At 41.7% G+C, this 25699-nt stretch overlaps 1 protein-coding gene across 1 annotated transcript; it reads right to left on the reverse strand.

The window, feature by feature from the left end:
- Positions 1-308: 308 nt before the first annotated feature.
- LOC130922970 (zinc finger protein 585A) lies at positions 309-25684 on the reverse strand. The gene is made up of 4 exons (XM_057848297.1): positions 25523-25684; positions 23941-24546; positions 2502-2802; positions 309-2241 (listed from the first exon to the last, which is right to left on the reverse strand). The coding sequence occupies exons 2-4, from the start codon at positions 24498-24500 to the stop codon at positions 1690-1692; spliced, it is 1413 nt and encodes a 470-aa protein (XP_057704280.1). The 5' UTR covers positions 24501-24546; positions 25523-25684; the 3' UTR covers positions 309-1689.
- Between the last annotated feature and the right edge of the window lie 15 nt (positions 25685-25699).

A 25699-nucleotide genomic window follows, 5' to 3' on the forward strand; every position in this document is an offset into this window, starting at 1 on the left:
CGGCCGGTGGCATTCTCTTCACTCTTAATGTCCATAAACGGCCTCATTGTAATGTTTGAGGCAATATGCCAGCGGGTGCGTTAATTGCGTCAAATATTTTAACGTGATTAATTAAAAAAAATAATTAACGCCCGTTAACGCGATAATTTTGACAGCCCTAATTATTTTGTTACACCCCCCAAGGAAGACGTAAACGCGTCCCACCACTGCTGTGCCGCCACTGTAAATAGTATCACTTGTCTATAAAATGATTGTTTTTATACGACAATAATGGCAATGTTTTGTCAGTCAAGAAATGGAGGCAGTCAGTCAGTCCTTGCGTCAGCTTTATTACAAAATCAACACGTCAAGGCTTTGTGCTAATTAGCAAACACGACACAGATGCAATACAACCAGGAAGCTAAAGGTCAACGACAAGCTTATTATTTTTTTTTTTTCCCCCAACCGGAACCATTTAATCTTCCGACGGCAACAACAGGCCAGAGAAAAAAAAAACAAAAAAAACAATACCACTACCGTATTCAAGTCCTTATATTAGCAGAAATATGACCAGTTTAAAGTCTTAATATTACCAGATTTAATTTGTAACATTACCAAAAGTCGTAATATCAGGAGTTCAATTTAGCCAAATTTCATCAATAAATAATGATACGTATGATAACGAATTTTTAATATTATGTGACTTTTATTTCTCTGAATGCTATGTCAAATGATGTATTATTACAACTTTAACAAGACATTTTTTGTCACATTAAGACTTATTTCATGTAAACACATCATCTCGTAGAATAGCATTTTAATCTCATAACGTGACATCTTTAATCTTGTAACATTACAACATTTGACTTTTTCCCTAAAATTATGAGATTCAAGTTGTCAATTGAGATGAAAAAAAAAAGGTCATTTACGAGACCAATCTTGTCATATGACGACAAAAGTCATCGAATCAATAAAAAAAAAAAAAAAAAAAAAAAAAAAAAAAATTGAGATCTGTCTCGTAATAGAACTGCTTTTTTTTTTTTTTTTTTTTTTTAAACAAGATTAAATTTGTAATATGAAAGAAAAAAAAATCACAATTTACAATTTTAATCTCGTAACATGACAACATACAAGTTTTCGGTCGCCGTCATATGACAAGATAAATGTCACGTAACGAGAAAAACATGGACGAAAGTTGTAAATGACGAATTTCGTCATTTTTCTCTGGCGGTCATATGACGAGATTCAAGTTGTAAGATGAGGAAAAAAAACGGTTACGCCAGAGAAAAATGTCATATCGCCAGAAAAAATCTGTAATCTTGTGATATTACTTTTTTGGAGGGCGAAACGTGGAGTCGTAACATGACCAGATTCAAGTTGTCATATGACGAGAAAAAAGTCGTAATGTGACGACCGGTAGTCCTGTTTTTTCCTTACTTCGTCGGGCCCTCCGTCCGTGGTTTCCTCCTTCTTCTGACATTTAAATAACGTTCCTATCTGCGAACTTGACAGAATTGTTCCAAACTGGGTGAGGGAGGGAAGGAAGGAAGGGAAGCCGCATCCGTCCGTCCCTTTGACCGTCCGTCCGTGTGTGCGCCGTCCAATCGGCTTCATGCATACCACGACACTGACTCAAGAAACGGGAGGAGACGGGACGGAACAGGACGGACGCCGGAGCAAAGGTGGCCTTTTTGTTGGGTAGGGGTGGGGTCAGTCGGAATCGGACTCGATGGGCGCCGTCTCGTCCAGGACGGCCCTCTTGGCGGCCTGCAGCAGGTGCGCCTTCTTGTGGCGAGAGAAACTGGACGAGTGCATGAAGGTCTTGTCGCAGGCGGTGCAGGTGAAGGTCTTGCTCTTGGCTTTGCTCTTGGAGCGCTTGCCGTCAGCCACCGGCGCCACCCGGTGGCTCAGCTGGTGGCGCGCCAGACCGGAGGCGTGGCTGAAGCGCTTTCCGCACAGGCCGCATCCATGAGCGCCAGCGGCGGGGACCGACCCTGCCGGGTCCTCCCCGTCAACCTCCCCATCGTCGTCTTCTTCCTCCTCATCGTCATCATCGTCGTCGTCATCATCATCATCTTCCTCCTCTTCCTCATGGCCCGCCAGCCTGGCGCGACGGCGCCGGTTCTTCTTGCACAACGTGTAAAAGTTGGGCTTGTCGCGGGAGCACAGCTTGAGGCGGATCTTCAGGTCGGACGAGCTCTCCGCCACGTTCTCCTTGCCCGGTTGCGCGTAGCTGTCCAGGAGCTCCTTCACGTGCGTCACCTGGAGCCGATAAAGTCAGAAAATGAAGATGCACACAAAAAGGTGGTGTTTTACCAGAAAAGCGGTCATATAATGAGGAAAAGCAATTATCTCGTACGTCGCCATAGTACCAGACTAGTCATAATACAAGGAGAAAAAAGTTGTAATGTGATGAAAACAAGGACGTGATATCAAATATTTTGAGGTGAGGTGAACTGAAAGCTTTTCTTCCATTGTACTTTGTGTAGTGTATTTTGAGTCAGGTGTAGCCACACACCCACCTGATGCTTTGAGAGCTGCGTGGACGTGCGAAAGCTCATGTCGCACTGCGGGCAGGCGTAGAACTTGTCGCTACCAGGAGTCAGGCCCGCCGGCCGCCTCCGCCGCTTGGCCTTCTTGCCCTTGAGCGGCGGGCGCCGGATGGCGTGCGGCGGCAACATCGGCACCACACCACCCTCCTTGGCCTTCTTGTGAATGAGGCGGTGGCGCGACAGGCTGGAGCTGTGGTTGAACTCTTTGCCGCAGATGTTGCACGGGTGGATGCGCCTCTTGCCATGCAGACGCAGGTGACTGCCCAACATCCTGACGAGGATTAGAATTTTCTGTGAGTACCATATTTTCAATCCCAAAAGCTCATCAGTCGGTTTGAGTTGCCCTCGCTCACTTGCCCTAAGCACTTGCTATGACGTCACACGGAGGCCACTTGGAGGGCGGAGGGAAAGTGGGCGGAGGTGGAGCGAAAGACTTAATTGGAACACACCTGCCCTCGTTCTCTCACAGGCATGAAAATCATGAAACGACCGCAAGGTTTTGGAGTAGCACCATACTGCCAATTCCAAATCAGTGGCGCCTCCAGAAATTCTTAAAGTGATCCTCTAGTTTTAAGACAAGTAATTCTTAAAAGATACATCTTAGTATGAGTTATAATAATTTTACATTAAATCCCTCTTAATGTTTTCGTTTTAATAAAATTTGTAAAATTATTTTAACTGATTGTTCGCCATGGTTGTTGACGTCGCAGTGCTGTGACGTCACAAGTCCCGCTGCCGGTGTTCTGTCAAAATTTGCTCCCTTATAAAATTTTGCTCCCAAAGCTTTTGTGGCACTGAAAACCCCCTCTTTTACATTCAATTGGACTCTCAATGTTATCCAAAGTGCTAACTAAACTAGATACATCATAAACATACATGTGCAACACGAAAATGGCTTAAATTAATACTTAACGACGCAGCAAAGTTATTAACAGTGAGAGCGCGGAGTGCAGTTACTGTGTGCAGCTAACATGGTAGGATGTGTCTGAGAACTTTTGTACATGTCTTTACATGATGAAAATTAAGTAAATATTCCTTTCTTTAAGAAAGTTTGTAGTGTTTACTTTGGAATCGCCGCATTCGCGGCCATTTTTAATGTTACGCGCATGCGCAAAACCCGCAAGGTAGCAATTTTTGATGGGTTGCAAATTTTGTCAGAACACCGGATTTCAGCGTGTCATTCATTAGCAACTAGAGCTGGGAATCTCTGGGCACCTAACGATTCGATTACGATTACGATTCAGAGGCTCCGATTCGATTATAAAACGATTATTGATGCACCCCCCTCCTTTTTTTTTTTTTTTTTTTCAATGTTTTGTACATTAGTTCCAAAATTGTTCAAAAATACTCTCAGGCTAAACCACACTACTATTTCAGTATCAAGTTAACATGTAGCAGTAAACAAATATACAAAAATAACATTAAATAAAAAACTCCAGTCCCCATTCTGTATCAGCAGCTTTAAACTACATTCAATTAATTTAATGTTGTGAATCAACCGTCAAATTTGTTAAAATTGCTCCCGTTATTCCATAATTTTCCTTTTGTCTACTTTCGACAAGTGAAAGTTTTAAAACTATTTTAAAGATAGATTCAAGTCAATAGTTTACCGATTTAGGAGTATTTTAGATAAAAAGTTAATTAGGTTTGCTTGGAAGGTTCGCTACAACAGCCTTGCAGGGAAGTGGACTGCTTTAAGATGGCGGCCGTTTATAACGCCCACATCTAGCTTTTTGTAGATGTGCTGCTAACACTACCAAATCTATATTGCATCTAGTCCTATATAAATGATATCCACCGTAACATTATATGGATGTACTTGTAGTAGCTTTTCGGCAGCAGTCAGGTATGTTGTTGTGTTTTTTTATCTTGTTGCATGAGTTGAGCTAGAGCCGTGAGTTGAGCATTGGCATTACCCGAGGGACCGGGTAATGGGAAGCATGATGTTTAGCGACTCTCGCTCCGTTCCGACCCGAAGACCGCGCGGCGCGCTGAGTGTTGTGTACTTCCGCTTTACTTCGCATATTTCAATAATCGGAATTTGGATGTTTGTGAATCGTTCTCGAATCTTCCACGGCCAAATCGCGAATAATCTAAGAATCGGAAATTTTGCACACCTCTATTAGCAACATGTCGTTGGTTCGTCCCTTCCAATTTGAACCAGAGCGGAAAAGTGAAGAGCAGGACAGCACTGTCGGTCGTTCACAAGACGAGCAGCAAAGGCGAAATGCAGAGCAAGAAATACCTGATGAGGCAAGAGTTGGGCTAAACTTCTGGTGTACTTGCGGCAAGTGCATCTCGATGACAACGGAGCGAGAGTGCGTATGTTGTCGAGAACTCAGGTTTTTGTCAGCAGATCTTCAAGGTGAGTTATTGCGTCATCAAACTCATTCCAATATAATTGTGTAGATTGTTAGCATCCAGAGCTGTCGTATACTTTACATACAGTACAGGCCAAAACACCTTGGCATTCGTGCCTTTTTATTTTCTTGACCATTGACATTGTAAACTCTCACTGAAGGCAATAAAACTATGAATGTGTGGCGAGCTAGGGAAGGAGGCGGAGTATCAAACCACGGAGCTAATCCGCGTTGTTTTATTGACATTTAGGCTGCAAGAAATAGCAATGTTTGTCTGGCATGCGACCTGCGGAAGGTAACGTTATTTCCAGCTGTTCCCTTCACAAAGTACCCCCCCCCAACCACACAACGTGCCAACATAATTTCCGCCGGTGAATTCTGTTATAACTTGCTACAAATGCACACGTGTGTATTGTGTACTTTGAAAAAAGGTGAAATAACTAAAAACGTGTAATATTCTAGTATCTTCAAAGTAGCCAGCTTTTTCTCTGATTACTGTTTGGCACTCTTGCCATTCTCGCGATGAGCTTTCAGAGGGAGTCCCCTAAAATGGATTTTGACTTCACATGTATGCCATTCCGGCGATGAGAATTTATTAGAGATGCACGATAATGCATTTTTCAGCCGATACCGATAACCGATAATTTCCTCCTCGTTCCAACCGATAACCGATAATGTCAAGCCGATAATTTTATTAAAGATTTATGTAAAATTTTAAAGTATACACAAGAGAAAATATTGCTGTGCAAAAATAATATTGCTCTTTTTTTTTTTCAACATCAAATGTGAACAAGTAGTAGTAGTAGTAAATTCCAACATTTAAATAAAGACAGATTGTCTGACATTGTGTAATGGTAAACTTTTGGCAACAATTACTTACAGAGTAAACACATAAGTTGCACAAAAATGGCTTTAAAAGTATGCCATTCCTAAAGTATAACATTACTACACAGCAAAAACACAGCTCCTTAAGACTAGTTAAAGTCCCTTGTTTTCAGTGTAAATCTATTGGAAATAAGTTAAATTAACTGCCAGCACTTCAAGTATATTTCACTCAGATTTCTTGAAGAAAAATGGCCAGCTGAAAATAAGATTAACAGCCTTATTTTAAGCAATAAATTATTATATATAATCCTAAAAAAAAAAAAAACAAAAAAAAAAACTTGTCAGATATGTTCTTTATTCAAGAATATGTATGGTTCAAAACATTATTTGAAAGCAATTTTTTCTTGATTTAGGTGAAAAATGACCTTATTTTTTTAGATGTTTGGGCTTAATAAGAACAAATTGCAATATTTAGTTCAAGTAAGTGGAATAATCTGGCGCATTCAACTAGTCTTCAACACTCAAACAAGATGGGGAAAATTATTTGACTAGATTTAAGAAGAATGATCTGATTAAGACGTCATAAATTTAAAGCGTACTGAATGCATTACTGACTGGATGACTTCTTTGTGTCGTTTGGTGCATGTTACAATTATCAACTAACCACTGTGCCGTCATGATAAACATGGTTTGTTGACATCACCTGTGTAAATGTCCGTGGTAAAACTGATGTGATCGACATGTCTTTCACGAAGAATCGTGGTCGTATAAACTGCATTATTTTTTCATCCAGGGATTTGGCTATCGGGTCATTTCGGGAATTTCCTCCCGCCTGTGCCCTTCAGTCCGCCCGGCTGCCAAATTAGCACCCGCGCCAGGCCTCTGTCTTGAACCGGAGTGGCGGCGGCAGCAAAGTTCGTACCGTATATCCGCCCGCCCCGGCCGGTGTTCTGTCAACCGGCTCGCTGCAGCGCATTCGGTGCATGGCTCTGCTCTCATGCTCTACCCGGCTAGGGCGAGGTGGCGGCCTGCCGGACCGGCGGGCTCCGTTGGAAGACAGCTACTTGTCAACTATCGATCTCGTGAGGTGTTTAGCCATAGATGGGAGTTTACCACTCGCTTTGGGCTGCATTCCCAAACACCCCGACTCCGGGAGGACCGCAGCGTCTCTGTATCGTCACAAGCCCCGTAGCTTCCTTTATAGTTTATTTGTTAACAATAGCTTTAGCATTCGTGCTAGCAGCAGCATAATCGTTCCAAAAATCATTGTGATGCAGTTTTAAATGGCTGCTGGGTTAGTGCTAGTGGTGTTCAATGAGGACGCTTTCTTTAGGCCTTGAGGAACTGTTTTGTAGATGGCGAGAGCGTCGTTTATTTCATTTCACACACGGGAAAAGCAACGCACGCTAGTGAGAGCGCCTCAACACTGATGTGTAACACCGCCTCCTCTATGACGCCGTACTCCTAAACCCCTCCTCCCACAGGGGCTTCAGAGAGGGGAGGGGTTGAGCAGGCGGCAGTGAAGAAGTGGAGAAAACTGCTTGGTTGCGCACATTTCGAGGCTAAATCAAGTATATAATTATCGGATTGCATTATCGGTTGATTTTTTTATTATCTGTATTATCTGTGTGACGTCATAATTGCCATTATCGGCCGATAATTATCGGCAGCCGATATTATCGTGTATCTTTAGAATTTATTGCTTTATCAATGGGGTTGGGACATTTGTGTTGCATTGAATGAATTGCATTGGACGTGCTTTGATCAGTTTGAGTGGCAGCATCACTCATATTAGCTGAATACTGAACACACACACTTACTGCCTGATGAACTGACAGTAGAGGTGAATTATTAGCTTCCTCTGTGACTAGCGGTACGCCCGTCTCGCTTCATTGCGCGCATTTCACTCGATATCCAAGCAGGCTGAGGCTTCTTGTGCGGGAAAATAGTTGGAACAGCATTTGGTTTTAGTCTGCGCTTATATCTAGCCGCTCCGGTGAGATCTTTCATTAGTTGTCATCTACTAAAATCCTCAAACGCGGTAGGAGAAAAATGGCGACAACAAAGCCTTGGTTGTTTGGGAACATTTGCTTGTCTACAGGCATTTTCCCAAACTTTCTCCTCTTCTTGTCAACAGGAAATTTGTGGAGACTCGCATCACTCTCCTTGTTTCCATTTGACTCGAAATTGCATCCATAAGCAGCACATCGTGGCATTTTACTTCGCGAGTTAAGCCAGTAATACACAGTTGTTGTACACACGCTACACGATTGGAAAAATATCATCTACGTCATCACTCCGCGCCCGCAGAACATGGCGCCAACTATCGGACAAAATATGCACTAAATATTATAAAATATTTCCATTGATTTAACATTTTATGTGTTTCTAACGACATATTTTAATACAAGAGAACAATTGTGGTTTATTAGAGCCTACATGTCTTTAAAATCGAGGATCACTTTAATAGGGGTGGCCAAATGGGGCCACTTAAAACCTTGAGGTGGCACACCAAAAAATAAAAGCCATAATTTCAGGTTTTTACTCTGTTGTAGTAATAAACAGATCAGTAGAAAACTGTCAGATTGACTTAAGGACACACCTACTGATATACTTTTGTTGATTGTCTTATATTGTATTTTGTACACTATCATATTGTGTTAATGTTCATAGTCTATAATAGTCCAGTCAACATTTTGAGTTCCGCAGCTACTACAATCTAACATTATACTGACAGGGTCCCCCCAGGATTGATAAATCTAAATTCAAGACTTTTAAGATCTTTTTTAATGCCATTTCAACTGAAAATTAATACTTTTCTCGCACCCATTATTTAGATAATATTGAATAATATTAAAAAAATAAAGCACTGAACATCAAATTTAACCTCAATTACTAAGTGTGTTTGACAAAAGAATGCACATTTACTGAAGATACAATTAAAACACATTTAAATATAAGGTCTTTCAGATTTTTTTCCCCCAGGATAAAATGGATTTTACACAATTTTTATAAAGCAACTTGAGAAATTACATTTGCAATACAACAGGTTTCCCTTTTAAGAGGACCTAGTCAAGGTGGTAGGTTGGTGATTGTCAAGTTGGTCACCTTAACTGTAAAGTGCTTGGGAAAATCTTGCAATTGGCAGTGAAAGTTTAAAAAACAGCCACTAAATGACAGTAGTTTACCATTGATTACCACAAAATAAAAAAGCTACACATGACCATTTCCCTTGGTAATTGTTTTTTTCTAATCACATTACAAGCATACAAAACACATGTTAATCCTTTGTTAGCTATTGAAGACATTTCTTTTAATCAGATAGAGAAAATCCATACTCTTATTCAATCAAGAAAAACATTTAGATATTCCAGGAGGTGTTTTACTATCACCTACATTATAATTTGCCTATCACCATGCCATGTTATTCAGATCAACGTTACCCAGCACTCGTTCCAATAATAGTGTCAACAGTGTTGTGTATCTGAGGGTGATGGTGGGTGTTGTGCCGAAAAATGCCCCCCCCCCCGCGTGAAATGTCCCCCCCGACGGGAACGCTTATTTATAACGCTTTATTGAGGTGAAAACATCAAATGTTTTCATGGACGCATTACAGGAATGGATTTACGACTGTAAAATCAGTTTTAAATAAATAAAATACACAAAGTAGTAGTAGTGTATTTTAGTAACAAATCGTGGACTGGGCCACATAACCATCTTTGAACAGAAATGTATTAGTCGACAGGTTTTCACGACCCTATCTCAATGACAATCACAAAGGTATGACATTTATTAGTTCAAGCAGAGTAAAATAATACATATTCACGGTACAAGAAAATCGTTTCCATGTCCATCGATTGGTAAGAAAAAGCTGTTTGTACGAGTGACGTGTGGGCGCTCAACAATAAAATAAAATAAACACTCAATAAAGCGTTATAAATAGGCGTTCTCGTCAGGGGGGACATTTCACGCGGGGCGGCTATTTTTCAGCACAACAGTTGTGGATCTACGACTCCGGTCTATCCATGCTAAGGCTAGTGCACCTGCCAATACCCCATTGAACATGGCTAACTCTTGAGTTAAAACTACGAAATTCACATTCATTCGAAAGGCAAACCATGCAGAAATACATTATTGCATCCAACACGTTTTAATTGGAGAAATTGGCAACTTACTTTGAAATGTTAAGCAGGTCCACTGCCTTCGCATGACCCTTAAACTGCGACCCAAAGTATCTGGATGCGACTTGGTCGCCGATCCAATATCTCACATGCCGGTTATATTCGTCGAACATAACAACTAAGGCATCTGAGCAGTTCCTTACGTTAGCACACAGTACTGTGCGATTGCCTGCTGTTGTGATGTTGATGCTAATGATGCTAACAGCGCGCACGCACGAGGTGCATTATGATTTGTAGTGCAGTGCATCGTAAAAATTCTACGCGTCATCTTCGTTATGGATTAAAAAAAAAAAAACTTTGTCATGGATATAATTTAGGTTGCACTGAGATGTTCTTCAAAAATAAAACCACGGTGAAAAAATTCCAGACTTACGACAGCTAATTTAATACTTTTAATACCTTTAATAATGGAAAACTAAATTCAATGCTTTTTTAATACTTTTAATAACCCGCAGGTACCCTGTACTGGCGCGTGGGGTGGCCAACAAATTCATAGGGGGCAGCCGTGGCCAGGCCTGGCCACCCCCTGGTGGCACCATTATTCTACATCGCACAAAATGCACGGCGACTCATGTCAATAAGCCAGAGACGTATTCCGCGCTTGATGGCAACAACCTGGGAATTATCAAATTATTAGTTTTGTATCAAATTTTATTTCGGCAATTCTTTATTTATTTGTCAATACCTTATAATTTGTAGACAAATTTGTTGTTTAAATGCATTTAACCTATTTGAAGTTTAGTTTCAGTCCCTCCCAATGCCATTTGATTGACAGACCATTCCTTTCATTAAAAGCAAAATAGAAAAGATAAGCGAAATAGAAACATCAATGAAAAAAAATCTCCCCCCCTCATTTTTATGGCAAAAGTGAAAGTCAGTAAAAAAGTTACTTTATTATTATTTATTAATTTGTTTCTCTTTATATTTATTTATTCATGTGTTTTTTTTATTTTGGCACTATTGTGATTCTATACGTTCTGCCATAACTACCACATACAGTCTAATTTTTTTTTTTTTTTTTTTTTTTTTTTTTTTTTTACAATGATGAATTTTACAATTCGAAAAGCAATTTGGTATAACATTCAAACACCGTTCTAGCAGCTTAATTCATTTTCTTCTTCTTTGGTAGTATATATACAGCAGCCAACGGTGTTTGAGCTTCATTATCACCACCGCATGGACATATTTTCCATGCACAATTGCAATGCATTGTGGGATACAGGGAGCTCCGGAGTGACCATCGTTTTTCACTCGATCACTGAGCCCTCTGAGGGTCCATCTCACCAAGTTCACTTCGCTGTTTTGGGACTTGGAACGGCCCTTAAGATGGCGGCGGGGATTCCCCCGGTGGGCAGTGGCTAAGGCAAGTGAGCGAGGGCTCATTTAAACCGCGATTGAAACGCAGCCTAAATCTACAGTTCACTTCCTGTTCATTTTAGAATATTCCTGGCTCGTTTCCTGTTCATTTTGGGACATTCTCAGCAACCCAAAATAAATAGGAATAAATAGGAATTCAAAACGAAATAAACGGCGTTAAGATGTCTAATTCATTTTGACTGGAAGGAAGGGGTAAATGACTATAGGTCCCTTTTCGTTCATTTACGCTGTGTTTTCCGAATTATTATGCAAATTCGATTTGACAGTATAAAAAGAGTTTTTGCTTTTCCATTAAACTCAAGAGTGCCAAAGAAAGTTGCTAATTCAGAGCACAGGAAAGTTCGTACAGATAAAGGCAGAATAAGAAAAGTTTCTGCCATAAAACTTCATCGGATCAAGAGAAAAGGTGCTGGAAGGCCATTGCAAAGCAGCAAAGAGGTATTTGAAGCCGCTGTTGCCTCTGGAGTAGGAGTGGGAACCTCTTGGTACCTCACGATACAATACAAAGCTCACGATAATGATGATCTAACGATATGCCGATACATCGATTATTGATACATTGGTCAGGAAATAATTCTAGGATATTCTACAAAAAACTAATAAACAGAAAAACAAGTTTTGCTGTGAATTGGTCACTGGTAGACGTCCCATCCGTTTGAACTGAGAGGGTGGCAGCGAATGAACATTCGTTCATTCGCTGCCATCCCTCCCACTTCAAACGGATTGAACGTTTATGGCCGTCAGTGACAGCCAATGCCAGGCAATGAGGTAATTTACTTCCTGTTGATTTTGGGGTATTTTATGAGTCACTTCCTGTTTATTTTGAGTTACAGAACAGGAAGTGACCTGGGAATAACCCAAATGAATAGGCACTGATTCATACTCAACAGGAAATGACCTGTAAATGCCTCGAAAATCGGACCGAATGACTGTGAATGCTCTGGTTTTGAATGAACTAACGTCCCCAGTCTAAATGGATTGGGTGTCAAGCACCGTCACCATCTTAGATTTAAATGAGACACTATTATGGTGGAAGATTTTGGTAGCAACTTGATGGTTCCCTTTTTTTTTTTTTTTTTTAAAACAGACACCTTTTTAAAACGATATCTCAATTCTTGACAGGAGCATATTGATAACCTTTTGGTATACAAAGTATCACGATATATCACCATTTCGATATTTTGTCACACCCCTACTCTGGAGTCCCATGAACCTCAAGATGTTTGCAAGCGTGCTTAAAGCTAATATTCGACCACCCCTGAACAACATTCACAAGCAGAAATGGTTGAGGTGGGCTCAGGAATACATGAAGACTAATTTTCAAACCGTTTGATTTACTGACGAGTAGGGTTGTTCCGATCATGTTTCTTTGCTCCCGATCCGATCCCGATCGTTTTAGTTTGAGTATCTGCCGATCCCGATATTTCCCGATCCGATTGCTTTTTTTTTGCTCCCGATTCAATTCCAATCATTCCCGATAATTTTTCCCGATCATATACATTTTGGCAATGCATTAAGAAAAAAATGAATAAAACTCGGACGAATATATACATTCAACATACAGTACATAAGTACTGTATTTGTTTATTATGACAATAAATCCTCAAGATGGCATTTACATTATTAACATTCTTTCTGTGAGGGATCCACTGATAGAAAGATTCGTGACTTTGTATATTGTGACTAAATATTGCCATCTAGTGTATTTGTTGAGCTTTCAGTAAATGAGACTGTAGCCATGCCCAAATGCATGATGGGAAGTGGAACCATGACTGTGCGTAGTGCTACTAATTGATACATCTTCTCTGCGTTGGGAAATAACAAGGTGTTAAGAGAAGGATCAATTGCTACCTAACTTCCCCTCATTGCTTCGCATGACATTTCTAATCGTAGGGAGAGGGATTGTAAGGCTTTAGCCAATTAAAAAAAAAGACTCCAAAGACTGCCAAAATTCACTCTACTCATTTTACGCTGACTTTTATCTCTCTATGTAGGTAAAACGGCACTATTACAAATTGAGCACGACAATGCGTGAGTGGGTCGTGCAGCGCATGCATTAATTGCGTTAAATATTTTAACGTGATACATTTTTTAAAAAATTAATTACCACCGTTATGGGGATAAATTTGATAACCCTGCCTTAAGCCTAAACTAAAGACTCTGGATGAGTGTAACATATTATGTCCGTAACGTTAAATACAATTAGAAAACGATTCAATTAAAAATATATATATATATTAAAAAAAGGCATGGCCGAGATTTTTTTGCCGATTCCGATACTTTGAAAATGACTCGATCGGAACATCTCTACTGACGAGTGTCATGTACACCTAGAGGGCCCAGATGGCTGGAGCAGGGTATGGCTGGTGATTGGCCACAATATCCAAAGAAGGCTGAGACGACAGCAAGGGGTCATGTTTTGAGCTGGAATCAAGAGAAGAGGGCCTGCAGGTCCCTTTAGGGTCCGAAAATGACCTCTGCAAAGTATATAGTTTCTGACTGACCACTTTCTTCCATGGTACAAAAAGAATTGTACATTCTGACAAAAAAAAAATCATTTTCATGCATGGCAATGCCCCATCTCATGCTACAAGGAACACCACCGAGTCACTGGCCATTATGGGCATAAGAGAAGAGAAACTGATGGCAAGCTTGTCGCGATATGCAATACGTCAATTTATTGCACGGTAAATAAAAATGAGGGCGGTAATTTTACAGGCTGCGATTTATGGCTGCGTTCGTGCATACATTTGTGCGTGCGTGTATTTACGTGTGCTGATGTTGATGGCATATAAGACTCCAATTCCTTTCACAGATGTTTATTGGTCATCAACACGCCGCAGAATTTAAGACATCCGAAATAAGGAAACATCTATATTAACCATTGTAAAATGTTAGCGTTGCTATATTGAGGCTAATGGAAAATAGAATGTACTAAGCACTTTAGCCTGCTATAAAACATTGGCAGTCTTCTCCAAAACGCAAAATTGTGGTTAAAAGGTGACACTTCCAACATGAAAAATCGCTCGTTCACAGCATTTGCAAATGAAAAAAAGAAAAAAATCTATTACTGACACCACAGGCATGACGAAAAGAATAGTGCACTTTTTTTGTGTGTGAAGTGTACGGTTAGTGGCCTAGCAAATGTACTTCCAGTGAACATTTCAAGATAAGAGCACGTCATGTTCAACATGTAAATAAAGATTTCTGGAGTTAATCTCATATACTTGAGATTTTACACAAAGAATAGCTTTAAAATGACACCCATTATGAAAAATGATTGGCAATGAGTAATTTGGCTTCAAGTTTTCGAACATGTGCACTTTGCAGGACAAAATGACAGTCATTTTGGATCAAATAAACACTTTGATAGGCTGTAATTGTCAGAGAAATAAAATAGCATTGGTTTTCTTACCAATTTTATATTCTGCACTTAGCTTCAAATTGCTCGTAATGCATTGTGCGTGTTTTTTGTTTAATATTTATTATTTTTAATATAGTTTGGGTTTTATTTAACAACAATAACAATAAAGATAACAATTTATTGAATTTGAATGGGTGATTCATTACGATGTATTGTCACTACATCAGTGGTTGAATTGGTTAGAAAAAAAAAAAAATCACAATAATATCGCATAACGGCAATACCTGAGACAATATATCGCCTACTAAAATTTGTTATCGCGACAGGCCTAACGGTGTGGCCACCATCTTCTCCAGACCTCAACCCTATTGAGATCTTCTGGAGAATCATCAAGCAAAAGATCTACAAGTGTGGGAGACAGTTCACATCCAAGCAGAAGCTCTGGGACGTTATTCTAACATCCTTCAAAGAAATTAAAGCTGGAACTATGCAAGGGTTACTAAAGTAATATTATGCAAGGGGTCCTATATTAACATGTAACTACAGTACAGTTTGATGGTCACGCCTAGGTTTTTTTGGATATATGCAATGTTTTCATACCCTGAGCAAGGTACCGTACTATCTTACACTTTTCAGCAGCAGAGAGATTGCTTTTCTTCCCCATATTGCTTGAAACCGGTGTCCTGCTTAAAGGGGAAATGTGAACTAAGGTTGGCCAACCATGTTTTTGAATAATATCAATGGCTAAACAATTATAAGCATATTTTCTTTTTTTTTTTTTTAACGCAACCCTTCCAGATTCTTTAACCCATAGCAACGCCCTTGACAACGAAAATGCTTTTGTTCGGCACTCTTCGGAAATTACGTCACACCGGGAAGTGCGAGGGAAGTCCGCCATAGAACAGTATTGTTTGTTGCATTGCTTCTCGGTAAGATGCCACGGCGGTGTGTGGCGATGTTTTGTTCTCACTCAAACGAAAAGTTGTATTAGTGGCCAAAAGATAGCAGGGCACGTAAATGGACATCTTTCGTTCGCACGAAGCGAATGAATTTCACGCCATCATCGAGTAGTGTTCTCTGCTGCAAACACTTCGAAGATGCCTGCTTCCTTAACCGGTCTGCTTATGATCAAGTATTTGCCAAAAAGTAAGTGTGATTTTTGGATAGATGACTGATGACCTTGTCAAAGCGGAGCTGCCAACTGTTGTGGAATGTACAGTAGAAGCTAGCGACGTTAGCCGAAAGCCAACTCGTGGCAATAGTCGTGGCATAGTTGTTGTTGTGTTCGCTAGTGTTACGTCCCAAGGACGGCTCGCGAAGGGCGTAACATAAAAAGAGCCACACAATTTCACAAGTGGCACAAATATATTTACACATCAAACTCGCAATGAATATGTACAAAATGTGGATGAAGCGCGGCTTCAGGGTAAGCCCAGGCCAAAACAACAAACAAAAGGAATCTACACTTGAACCCCACCCGCTAACTAAACCCTGATCATGAAAAAGAACAAAGAAAAGACAGCCTCTAACCTAGCTTCTTACGCTAAACAAAACAGGAGAAAACGGGTTGAACAGAAATGGCGACTTACACCTATTGCGTCAGTGCTCTTATTTACAGTGGTGAACAAAAACGATCCAATAACGAATAAACACAAAAGACCTCACCGAAAAAGCGGGAGTGTATCAGACTAGCGATCAAATGCAAACGAGCGTGAATGGCGAGCAAACAGCTGGCGAGGAGGACCGTGGCAGAATGCTGTGAAATGCGACCTCCCAGAGCGTTGACAGCGGCAGGTTTACACCGCCGGTGAGTTTGTGCACATTTATTTGTATTTGTATTATGTATTTCCACCTTCATGCTTCAAGCATTGCATTTGTACGGTTCGGCGTTTCTTTCACGGTGATCGCTTGATAGCCTTCTAGTTTGTTGTTTCTAGTTCGAGAGCCGCTGACAGGTGACAATTTACCGTGTAGGCACTGAGTCAATCTCGCAGGGAATCAGCGAGCGCGCATGTCACGCAGTGAATCATGGGAAATGTAGTCTCGGGACAACACTGAAGTGGTGCTTTGTAATCTGTTCGCTTGTGTGAAAAAAGTACATTTCCTCACGCCATTAGACGCCACTTCCTGCCGAGAGCTGTGCCGAGCTGTGTTCTAACTTTTCCATAAGAACTGCTCCATGTGTTAATAAAGAGACAAGGTTGTCAGCACGTCGTGTGTTCGATACATTTGTAAACAAAAAGCTCATAACAAGACACTATGCATGATCCGTTTAAGAGACGCTGGAGTAGGAGGTGAGGAGGAGATCAGCGAGAAGCAAAACTTCGAGGTCTAATGTGGCGGCAGTCCGCTATTATTTTGTTTTCTTATTGTTGCCACAATAAAGTGGAGAAAGCCATCGATGACTCATCTCCTTCTTTCCCCCCAATGTTTTTATATTATTATTTTATATGCACGAGAGCTGCCGGATCTGCCAAAATGAACATGAAGTCTGATTTTTTTTTTTTTTTTTTTAACAATGTCATCAGATAGACAAAAACATTAAATTTTGTGCAAATGCCTGCATCTTCAAATCATGAAAATAATAACAGCCTATATCTTACCAATGTTGTAATCTCGATGGGTCTTGCTGTGTTTCCCACAGGATTTTAGGAGACTGTGGCGGGAGGGTCTCTGACCCTCGGGGTAGGGTGTGTGTGTACATTTTCAAGCCTGGTGTATCTCTTTAGGGCATTTTGAGACCACTGAATGTAATATAAATTGCTGTATGCGGTGTCGCCGGATCGCGCCAAATGCAGCAGAATGCAGCAGACAGTAGTCCCGTAGCCTGGTACACCAGACTCAGCGGCAATATGTTCCAATCCGCGGTAAATTCGGTTCTACATGACCAAAAACACATCGAGTTGCTAAAACCAACAGTCTGTCTCAAGCTAGCCATGTTGAATATGTTGAAATGTCTCTCGCTAGTTTCTTGTCGCTTTACCGACGTCGCGTCAGCCCGTCGCTGATTGGTCCGCTCCGCTGTCTATTTGCTGTGGCTGGCTCCACCCTGGAATTTTTTTTCTGCTGAATAGTGGCCAGACTCATACTCAGGCATGAAAATGGGTCAGGGGTTAAAAAGGTGAGAAGGGTGTGGAGGAAATATGTTCCAGTACACTGTACACCCCAACAAAATATTGAGCTCTGTCGACCCACACTGTGTTTCAGCAGGGCCGTGCAGAGACCGGTGGAGGGGCGGGTGCTCGTAGATCAAAAGGGGCACATGAACAAGTATTTAATACACCTTAAAACAGCATAACTTCAATTTTAACCAGCTTTAGATAATAATTGGCTGCGACTGTGACATACTTTAATTGGGAGGGGGCAACAGTGAATAGAAATCAAAACTGTCATCAACACTTTCTGGCTGTGACTCAGTCAGTCTGCCTCTTTTCTTCCTTCAACCTCTGCATCAAAACTTCCTTCCTCAACTTGTTCATCTGAGAACAAACCACATCAGATGGTCACTGAGCCACCAACAGCACAGTTTTCTCAAAACTATTATTTCATTATTATCCATACTTAACAACTCTAGCACCTAATGATTAATAAAGCAATGACATAAAATCTTTAAGAAAAATAACATTGTAATTGTGTTTATAATTGTATTTATATTGCAAACTTGTTCTTACCAGGTCTGCTATTCACCCAGCTGATGAGGTAGCCACTGCCTTTAGCAGCCTCATCCAACTCCTTTTTTTATCCCTGAATCTCCTTTCCCTACGAGGCATGTCTATGTAATGAAATATAAATATTAAAAAAAATAATAATAATAAATTTAAAAAAAAAAAAAAAAACACTCCCCGGTGGCTTTTAGTTTTAAAGCTTTCTTAATTTCTTTCTCTCTAAATAACGATGGATGTAGATTTGTGTTTTTATTATTCAATCAAAAAACAAAGTTACTTCTATCAAAAACAAAGTTGCTTCAATCAAAATACAGTATATACTTTTAATCCCAAAAAAAGTCACTTCAATAAAAAAAAATTGTTTTTGATTGCAAAAATAAATTTGAGACAAAAAAAGCATTTGAAAACTATTTTTCTTGATTGAAACAAATTTTTCCATTGAAGTAATGTTGTTTTGCGTTTGGGCCACATTTTGGCTAGGACATTTGTGTCTTTATTATTCAATCAAATAAGTTGCTTCAAACAAAAAAATATATATAAAAAGAAAAACTTTGCACATGTGTCAATCACCGTTTAACAAAGCCTGAGAGGGTTTGAGTAGACTCACTATGAAGCATTTAATAAAGCCAAGCATTTTCTTACTACTTTATTCTTGTTTAAAAATAATTCGGTGGGGTAGTAACATGTTTAAAACTTATCATAATTCTTACATTTTGAAGTGCTTGAAAACCATTTATAAATGATACTTTGGTGAAAAAAGTGAAAAAACATGTCATATATATGTATCTTTTTTCCAATGTAAAATCTGAATAAATACATTGAACACGCACAAAAAAATGGGGGGGGGGGGGGGGGGGGGGCGCTACTTCGCGGTTTTCACTTATTGCGGCGGGTTCTGGTCCCCATTAACCGCGAAAAACCAGGGATCCCTGTATTTCTGAAAAGCTTTAAGAAGCAAGAGTCATTCCCACCACTCGTCGGGCCGGTGTTGTGCCGACACCGGCCGTCAGCTCAAGTCCCAGCCGAAAATAACGCGTCTCAGGTGGACGACAGGAGCGATACGAGGCGCCCCCCACCATCCGAGAGCATGCCGCTTCATTTGACTCAACAGTGTGTTTCTTCGTTTATATTACCGCTAAATACACAAGCTTGACGCCAATTTAACGGGAGCTATTTTTTTTCATGGGAGATTTGGCTAGCTCTGGCAGTGTTCAACGCAAGCTGCAACGAATGGCAGTAACTTTTTTATATCGCAAAATGTGAAAACGATTGAAACCATTACTCACCAAATTCAATCTGCTGGCAAATACAGGCAAGTGTGTATGTTGCGCTCTGGTCTGCCCCGGTGTGGATAAGGCCTGCTTTTTGTTTTCGCAGCTTTGCAATGCAACCAAAGGCTCTCCGAGCACTCCCATGTACACGTAAGGAGTGCGCGCGTTTGGAATAATGGAACGCAGCTTGGGCCGATGATTGGTTCTCGTCAGCGAAGCATCTAGAAGGATTTGCTGACTGTCCAAGTGTCACTTTTTTAAAGAACCGATTTCTTAAGTGCTCAGTTTACGTACTAAGTTAATCACATGATGATAATAATAATAATAATTAAATAAAACCTCCCGACCCCCCCCCCCCTCCCAAAAAGAATTTCTCCTCGGATCTACGCAATTCACGTAGGTCGCCCTTTTTGACTTCAAAACGGCGAATTTCGCCGAAAGGTGAGAGATTTTCATGCCTGCATAACACAGCTATGAGTCTGATGTACCAGGCTAGTAGTCCCACCTATGAGCGCGACCTGTTGGCGCGTGGGGGGGGGTCAAACGAGACTGTGGCGGTCTCGTTCATTGGTGGGAAACACTGGACTTGTATCCATTCCATGTCAGGTAGTCTAGGCACATTGTTTGCATCCTGATTAGCGTCTGGCTAATACATGTTAGGTCCAACATAAAATTCCAAGCTCCTCTTCTTCCTCCAACTCTTCAAAAACTTGGATCTCCTCCCTTGCGCCCGATCTATCGCTTATATCGCTGTTTGAATCATTGTTTGAAGGGCTTTGTACGGCGGCCATATGTGTGGCGCTGCCATCGCTGTTCCCGGTGTGACGTATCACTTCCGGGTTCGTCCCCTTTCAGGCTCGAACTTCGGAAACGCGATTATTTTGTCAAATATACAAGATATAAATTATTTTTTCATGCTTTATTTGTTGGACAATGTTTAATTACTTTACTTGTGACCCTATTTGGCATGTGAAGAAATTAGTTCACATTACTGCTTTAATATTGTGGAACATCACTTTTAAGCAGTTTTCCTTTAATTGGGCTCAATGTGCTCCTGTGATTTATCACAGGTCTCTGAGATTGATGTCAATGATCTACAGAGCCTTGAGACACAATGCCACTCATGAGTTAAATAGAAAAACAAAAACATTTTTTATACTCTTAAAGCAACACTAGGTAACTGTTCAACCTTTGTAAAATATACTGTTCAAAAAAATAAAGGGAACACTAACGTAACAAACTAGATATAAATGAATGAAATATTTTTATTAAATACTTTGTTCGTTCCATGGTTGAATGTGCTGACAACAATATCACAAACATTATCATTGAAAATCAAATTATCAACCCACGAAGGTCTGCATTTGGATTCATACTCAAAATGAAAGTGGAAAAACACACTACAGGCTGATTCAACTTTCATGTAAACAAGTCAAAATGAGGCACTGTAGTGTGTGCGTGGCCTCCAAGTGCCTGGATGACCTCCCTACAACGCCTGGGTATGCTGCTAATGAGACGACGGAGGGTGTCCTTGGGAATCTCCTCCCAGATATGGACCAGGGCATCACTGAGCTCCTGGACAGTCCAAGGAGCAACCTGGCTCTGCCAGATGGACCTAAACACAATGTCCCAGAGGTGTTCGATTGGATTTAGGTCAGGTGAACGTGGGGGGCAGTCAATGTTATCAATACTTTCTTCCTTTAGGAACTCCTGCATACTACAGCCACATGAAGTTGGGCATTGTCGTGGACCAGGAGGAACCCAGGTCCCACTGCACAAGCGTAGCTTATGCAATGAGTCCAAGGATTTCATCCCGATACTTAATAGGAGTCAGGGTGCCATCATCTAACCTGTGGAGGTCTGTATGTCCTTCCAGCGATATGCCTCCCCTGACCATCACTGACCCACCACCACACCGGGTCATGCTGAATGATGTTGCAGGCAGCATAACGTTCTCCATGGGATCTCCAGACCCTTTCACGTCAGTCGCATGTGCTCAGGTTGAACCTGCTTTCATCGGTGAAGAGCACAGAGCCAGTGGCATAGTTGCAAATTCTGATGGTCTATGGCAAAATGCCTCTTAAGCTCTACAGTGACTGGCGGTGAGCACAGGGCACTCTACAGGATGTCAGGCCCTCAGACCATCCTCATGGAGCCAATTTCTGATTGTTTGGTCAGAAACATTCACACCTGTGGCCTGCTGGAGGTCATTTTGAAGGACTCTGGCAGTGTTCATCCTATTCCTCCTCGAACAAAGGAGTGGATACCGATCCTGGTGAGGGTTTAAGGATCTTCTACGGCCCTGTCCAGCTCTCCTGGAGTAACTACCTGTCTCCTGGAATCTCCTACAGGATGACAGATTGGTCCTCAGAATGTCCAGGAACTCATTGATGTGCTGGTCCAGATCTGGGTGGAAATCCCTCAGGAGAACATCCACCAACTCATCAGAAGCATGCCTAGGCGTTGCAGGGAAGTCATACAAGCATGCAGAGGCCAAACACACACTACTAGGCTTCATTTGGACTTGTTTAAAGGGCATTACATCAAAGTTGGATCAGCCTATAGTATGTTTTTCCACTTTCATTTTGAGTATAAATCCAAATCCGGACCTCCATGGGTTGAAACATTTCATTTTCATGGATAATTTTTGTCTGACTTTGTTGTCAGCACGTTCAGCAATGGAAAGAACAAAGTACAGTGGTACCTCTACATACGAATTTAATTCGTTCCAGGACCTTGTTTGTAAGTCGAAATGGTCGTATGTCGAGCAGGATTTTCCCATAGGAATACATTATAATTCCATTAATTCATTCCAAAGCCTAAAAACATACACTAAATTCTTAATAAATACTGCTGGCACTGTTACAAATGGCAATTAAACATAGAAAAACAAATAAGTTATAAATAAATAATTCAGAATAATATAAGAAGAAGAAGAAGAAGAATTAATAATTATTCCTGAAAATAATGTAACGAATCGGATTCTAATATGGCGGACACTTTTTACTGTCCCTGAACGCACCGCGAAGGTGACGTCTCCAGTGAGATAGGTCGGTGCGGTAGAGATAATACTTTCGTTTTCCTGAGAGCAGTCAACTGCTTAAGACAATGAGCGTTTTGTGTTGGATAAGTTCTTAAATAAATGATAAAAACGTGACAAAGCTGGCGATTTCCTTGGCAATGTTACCACAATAATAATTGTCACCTTAACTTATAAATAGTGGCGAACGGTGGTCATAAGAGGATCATGGAGCTGTATTGTTGAGCCAGTTCAGGGACGCGCACCCCAAGCTCATATTTTTCTATAACTTGCATCTTCATTTCAAAGGTAAGCATCACTTTTTTCCTTGTTTCTCCAACTGTATCAACTTTTTTTGAAAACTGTGTTGATTTCTCACATAAGAAAATCCACCGTGGGTTCGTTTGCAGTGCTGTCATGTCGTCGTATTTCGAGCAACTCGTCGGATGTAGAAACAAATGGCGGCTCAAATTTTACGTCGGATGTCGAAAAGATCGTGTGTCGAAGTGATCGTATGTAGAGGTACCACTGTATTTAAAAAAAACATTTCATTCATTCGGGTCTACAACGTGTTATGTTAGTGTTCCCTTTATTTTTTGAGCAGTATATATTCATAACATTTGTGATATGTCGACTGACAACTAGTTGAATGACACCTCTGTTATATCTTGAGGGGGTCTGTATTGCTTTCATAGGCACGACTTAACTTTGAGGAGGGTGGTAGGAACGGAACTTTGAGGAGGGTGGTAGGAACCCTGCCACACAAAAAAAAACTACAAATGTGCTGACTGCTTTACGGCATATATCACTTCATCCTTTCCCCATTCATTATAAAGACTGAAGTCGATGCGTACGTTTTTGCGTGAATTCTGCAAAGATGGCGACCGGGAGATTTTTGATTGATGATTTTACGACACTGCTGGTGTGCGCTGGTCCTCATGGGAAACACAGTCTTCCTAATGGCAAAACACTACCGCTTTGTCAACCAGCATCGCTAAAATCGACCAAAACTGAAAAGTTATGTTGCGTTGCTTTAAATTAAATTTGCATAATAATTGGAACGCAGTGTACAGGCCACCTTCTGTTGATTTGAAGTAGTCATTTAGGGACCTTCCTGGGTCATGTCTTTCTTCATTGTTGATTTTCGTCACTTCCTGTTCAATTTAGGGTTAGCCATATGACCTCAAGGCGGCCATGTCGACTTTCCAATCAAAATCAATGAATTGACATTCAAACCCAGTCACCACTATCTTATTGCTTGTAGACGTCCGATCCATATTTACAATATACGATCGTGTTAGTGTCGCCGTTCGTTGAAATAAAAGTGGAGGAAGAGGGAGGACCGACCTGCTGCCCTTGAAGGTCATGCCGCAGTGTTGGCAGGCGTAGCGTGCGTCCTGGTGCGCGGGCTCCAGTGCGCGCTTGGCGGGCACCACGGCCATCTTGGCGGAGTGCGTCTGCTGGTGGCGGTAGAGGCTCGAGGCGTGGCTGTAACACTTGCCGCAGAAGCCGCAGCGGTACCGCCGCTCGTCGGGCTCCGGGTCAGAGTCGACCTCGCCGTCTGGCCGGCCCACCTCTACCGTGATCTGGCGGTGCCGCTCCTCCTCGTCTTCCTCGTCTTCGTCCGACTCCATCTTGATCTCCACGCTCTGCTCGGTGACCTCGCAGGGGTAGACTTCCTCGTACGGCGCGAAGAAGGCCTCGTCCGCGTCAATCTTGAGCTGCTCGCCGCATAGCTCGGCACTGTCATCAGACTCCTTCTTGACGCAAGAGATGGTGAACTTGGAGCCCGCCTCAGCCCACTTGACCACGTACTCGATGGGCTGGGTGTCCAGCTCCACCGTTATGAAGTCGGCGCCCAGCGCGTCCGCTTCAGAAACCGTCAGCTGCGCCTCCGAGTCCTCCATGGTCGGGCGGCCGCCCGGGCGACACCGGTCTCTGCAGCAGCGGCGGCTGTAAGGCACGGGGAAAGTCGGCTTCAGACAACGGCTACGCCGTTACATTTGCAGAGAAATTTATTTTTACCACGCCATACCTAAGTAGATGGTTGAAGAAGTAACGCTACTGTAACTTGAGTACCAGTTTTGCCTACTCTACTGATGACATCAGTTTAAAAATAACTTTCTAAGCAGTTACTTGGTATTCTTTTCATCCACCCACTTTCACTTTTTTTTTTTTAAACTTGTACTTGAGCAAATTTTTGGGATGACTACTTGTACTTGAGTCACATGATTTGGAAGTAATACTACTCTTACTCGAGTACAATTTTTGACGACTATACTATTGACATTAGTTTAAAAACACTCAGTACTTGAGTATACTTCTCACCCAAGACTTAAAAAAAAAAATTTTTTTTTACTTATACTGGGGTTCATTTTTTAAGATAACTGCTTTGACTTGTACACGAGTATTTTTTGGGGGGTGGAAGTAACGCTGCGATTACTCGAGTACATTTTGGACTGCTCTATGCGGATTGGACGACCGAGACAGTCTTTCGCATCTGGCAACCCGGGCGAGAAGTTGCCACTTGTGGGCCTTTTGACGCTTTCTCTCACGACCATCTCTCTCTGCATCCCCGACGCGACGCGAGGCAGGGCGGCGTGACGTCACTATAAAGACGCGGGGCAGGCAAGCGGGCAGGCAGAGCCGATCTATTATTCAATTGACTCTCGTTTCCGACGGAACGTTCCAGAAAAGAGGACAAATTGCGGTCAATGGCGGCCCTCGTCGCCCTAGAGCCATATCCCCCTTTTCCCAATCAAGTTCCGGGGCTCGGCCGGGCTCGAAGAAAACGGCGGTAGGATCAGGCCCCCCCCACCCCCTTTTCTCGCCATTTCTAGCTAGCGGAGGATCGAAAAACATGGCATTTACTGCTCCTCGAGGGGCGCGGCGGCCGCCCGCGGCAAACTTTGGCGTTGGGGGAACTCACCGAGCAGGAAAACGTCAAATTCCGAGCTGGTGCTTGCCGGCGGAGACGCTCACAATAAACAGGAAGAAGCGGACGTGGACACAAAGCATTGTGGGAAAGGATGAAATGGTCGCCAGCGTCGGAAGCGCCCTATCAAAATAAAAGCAAGCTACGTCCCTCATCGAGGAAAAGCTTTGC

This window comes from Corythoichthys intestinalis, chromosome 10 (assembly GCF_030265065.1).
Source record: "Corythoichthys intestinalis isolate RoL2023-P3 chromosome 10, ASM3026506v1, whole genome shotgun sequence".
Taxonomy (NCBI): domain Eukaryota; kingdom Metazoa; phylum Chordata; class Actinopteri; order Syngnathiformes; family Syngnathidae; genus Corythoichthys; species Corythoichthys intestinalis.